This window comes from Chanos chanos, chromosome 13 (assembly GCF_902362185.1).
Source record: "Chanos chanos chromosome 13, fChaCha1.1, whole genome shotgun sequence".
Lineage (NCBI taxonomy): Eukaryota > Metazoa > Chordata > Actinopteri > Gonorynchiformes > Chanidae > Chanos > Chanos chanos.
This window is the reverse complement of record NC_044507.1, coordinates 2,840,001-2,842,143: the sequence shown is the minus strand read 5'-3', so window position 1 is coordinate 2,842,143 and position 2,143 is coordinate 2,840,001. Positions and strand designations below refer to the sequence as shown.

The 2,143-nt window shown below is 38.6% G+C and overlaps 1 protein-coding gene across 1 annotated transcript in view; it reads right to left on the bottom strand.

The window, feature by feature from the left end:
- Positions 1 to 1,946: 1,946 nt before the first annotated feature.
- Positions 1,947 to 2,143, bottom strand: part of sema3e (sema domain, immunoglobulin domain (Ig), short basic domain, secreted, (semaphorin) 3E) — a 22,538-nt gene continuing 22,341 nt past the window's right edge. Inside the window, exon 16 of the mRNA XM_030790478.1 lies at positions 1,947 to 2,143. This exon is cut by the window's right edge and continues 265 nt beyond it. Within this exon, the coding sequence (XP_030646338.1) occupies positions 1,947 to 2,143 (197 nt within the window).

Sequence of the window (2,143 nt, the reverse complement as noted above, 5' to 3'; positions counted from 1 at the left end):
GTCTGTCTTTCTTTCTTTCTTTCTTTCTTTCTTTCTTTCTTTCTGTCTGTCTGTCTGTCTTTCTGTCTGTCTGTCTTTCTGTCTGTCTGTCTATCTTTCTTTCTTTCTTTCTTTCTTTTTTTTTTTTTAAGTTACTGACGCGTTGAGTACAAATTGTCCAAACTTTCAGTATAGCAGAGAAAAGAGACACTTTGCATTTCTATAAATGTTTAGAACTGGATTCTTAGTGCTGACTCAGTCCAGACAGTTGAATTACCACCGTGTTTATGCTCAAGTCTTATCAATAGTGTGCTCGACTGGTTCATTTTGTATTGTAGACTGGCATCCATATTGCTAATTACCAAAGCCATCTGTGTTACCATTAGAGTTAGAAATAGAGAGAGAGGGAGAGAGTGGAACAGAGAGAGAGAGAGAGAGAGAGAGAGAGAGAGAGACTGATTACAGACGGAGTGGCACACCAAGGCTGTCTGCTAGCATTGCCCTGAATATGAAATCTGTGGAGAATGGACTGCATAGAGACACAGAGTGTTCACATCCATCAAGTCTGAAACAACACAAACCCGCTTTCTACACACACAGTCACACACACAAACACTGACACTGACACTCAGACACAGACACACACGTGCACACACACACACACACTTTCATAAGCCATTTCATACAATAACAGTCATGTGAATCCATAGAAGGGGTTTTCATATATTTATTAGGTCATCGGCTCCATCAAGGATTTCTTATAGAATCATGTTCCTGTAGAATAAAGTGTTTTTTTGTTTTGTTTTGTTTTGTTTTTAATATTGTTTCCTTGACATTTAATATCCTTTCCGACATTTCATATCCGAGAATGTTTAAAACCCACAGCTGTGTTGTTGTGTATTGATGTTAACTTCTGCTGTTAACTAATAGTGTTTTCTGATCTGGAATGAATGAATGAAACATGTCCAGAGAAAGACAACTGTGTTTACTTATATGGAATGCATGAACAAAACATGTCCAGTCACCATTTATGATTCAAGGATAGAGATAAAAAAAAAATTACTATCAATAATTAGAGGAAAAAATACAGACATTAATGCACAGACAGTAAATATAGATCCAGTTCTTATGAAAAATATGTTTAAACCACTACCAACCTGCGTACAAAAATCCAGCTAGAATAATTTACCTGACAGAATGTAGAATCATTAAATATTCTTAATGTGTGAAGGAAATGTTGCCTACAGGGGAAAAAAAAGCCAGAAGATAAAAAAGAAGCAATTAAAAAGATTTTGAAGTGGTGAGTCATCCAATGTTCCCAGTTCCGTGTGTGAACTCTGTCTGGAAATATCAGACATGTCACACCAGTGTTCTCGAAGGTTAAGATTACCTCCTTCAGAGCGAACACACCTTCTCCATCTTCTCTTTTCTCTCTCTCGCTCTCTCTCTCGCTCACTTTTTTTACCCTTTGTTTTACATGGGTTTTTTTTTTTCACTTAAGTGAAAAACTAGAAAATAAAAATTCTCCTGAGACTGTATCATCTTCAAAAAAAAAAAAAAAAAAATCAGGAAACAAACAAACTCTTTCCACCAATGCATTATGAGATACATAATCCATTCCATAATCCATACACTAAACAGCATCTGAGACTAAAAACCAATTCTCTCTGTAGCTTTGTTTTCTCACGTTTGTACATTAGACAACCTACACCACAGTTCAACACAACTTCAACACATCCATCTCTCTCTCTCTCTCTCTCTCCCTCTCTCTTCCTTTCTCCTCAGCCAATGTACTCATATATCCCCAGTTTCAGATAAAGTGATCCAAGTCCATCAGAAGAGAAAATACCCGAGTGTTCTGTGGTTTGTTTGTTTCCATTAAAACAAAAGTGGCATTGAACTGTCTGTATCTGAGCGCCTTGCCCTGCCATATTTGAGGAACTTGTCAGTGCACTTGGTCTCTCCTCCTATGATGCTGAGTGGTCTCTGGTGTGCCTTGGTGCCCGCGATTTGCCCTGCCGCTCGGCATTGTGGGAAAAACGCCACTTGGGAGGCATCGACTTCATCTTCTTCCTCTTCCTCTCCGAAACGCACCACACCCTCTCGCAATACTGCTCCACCCTCTGGAAGTTGCTGTAGCCAATCAGATCCAAAAATTCTTTGT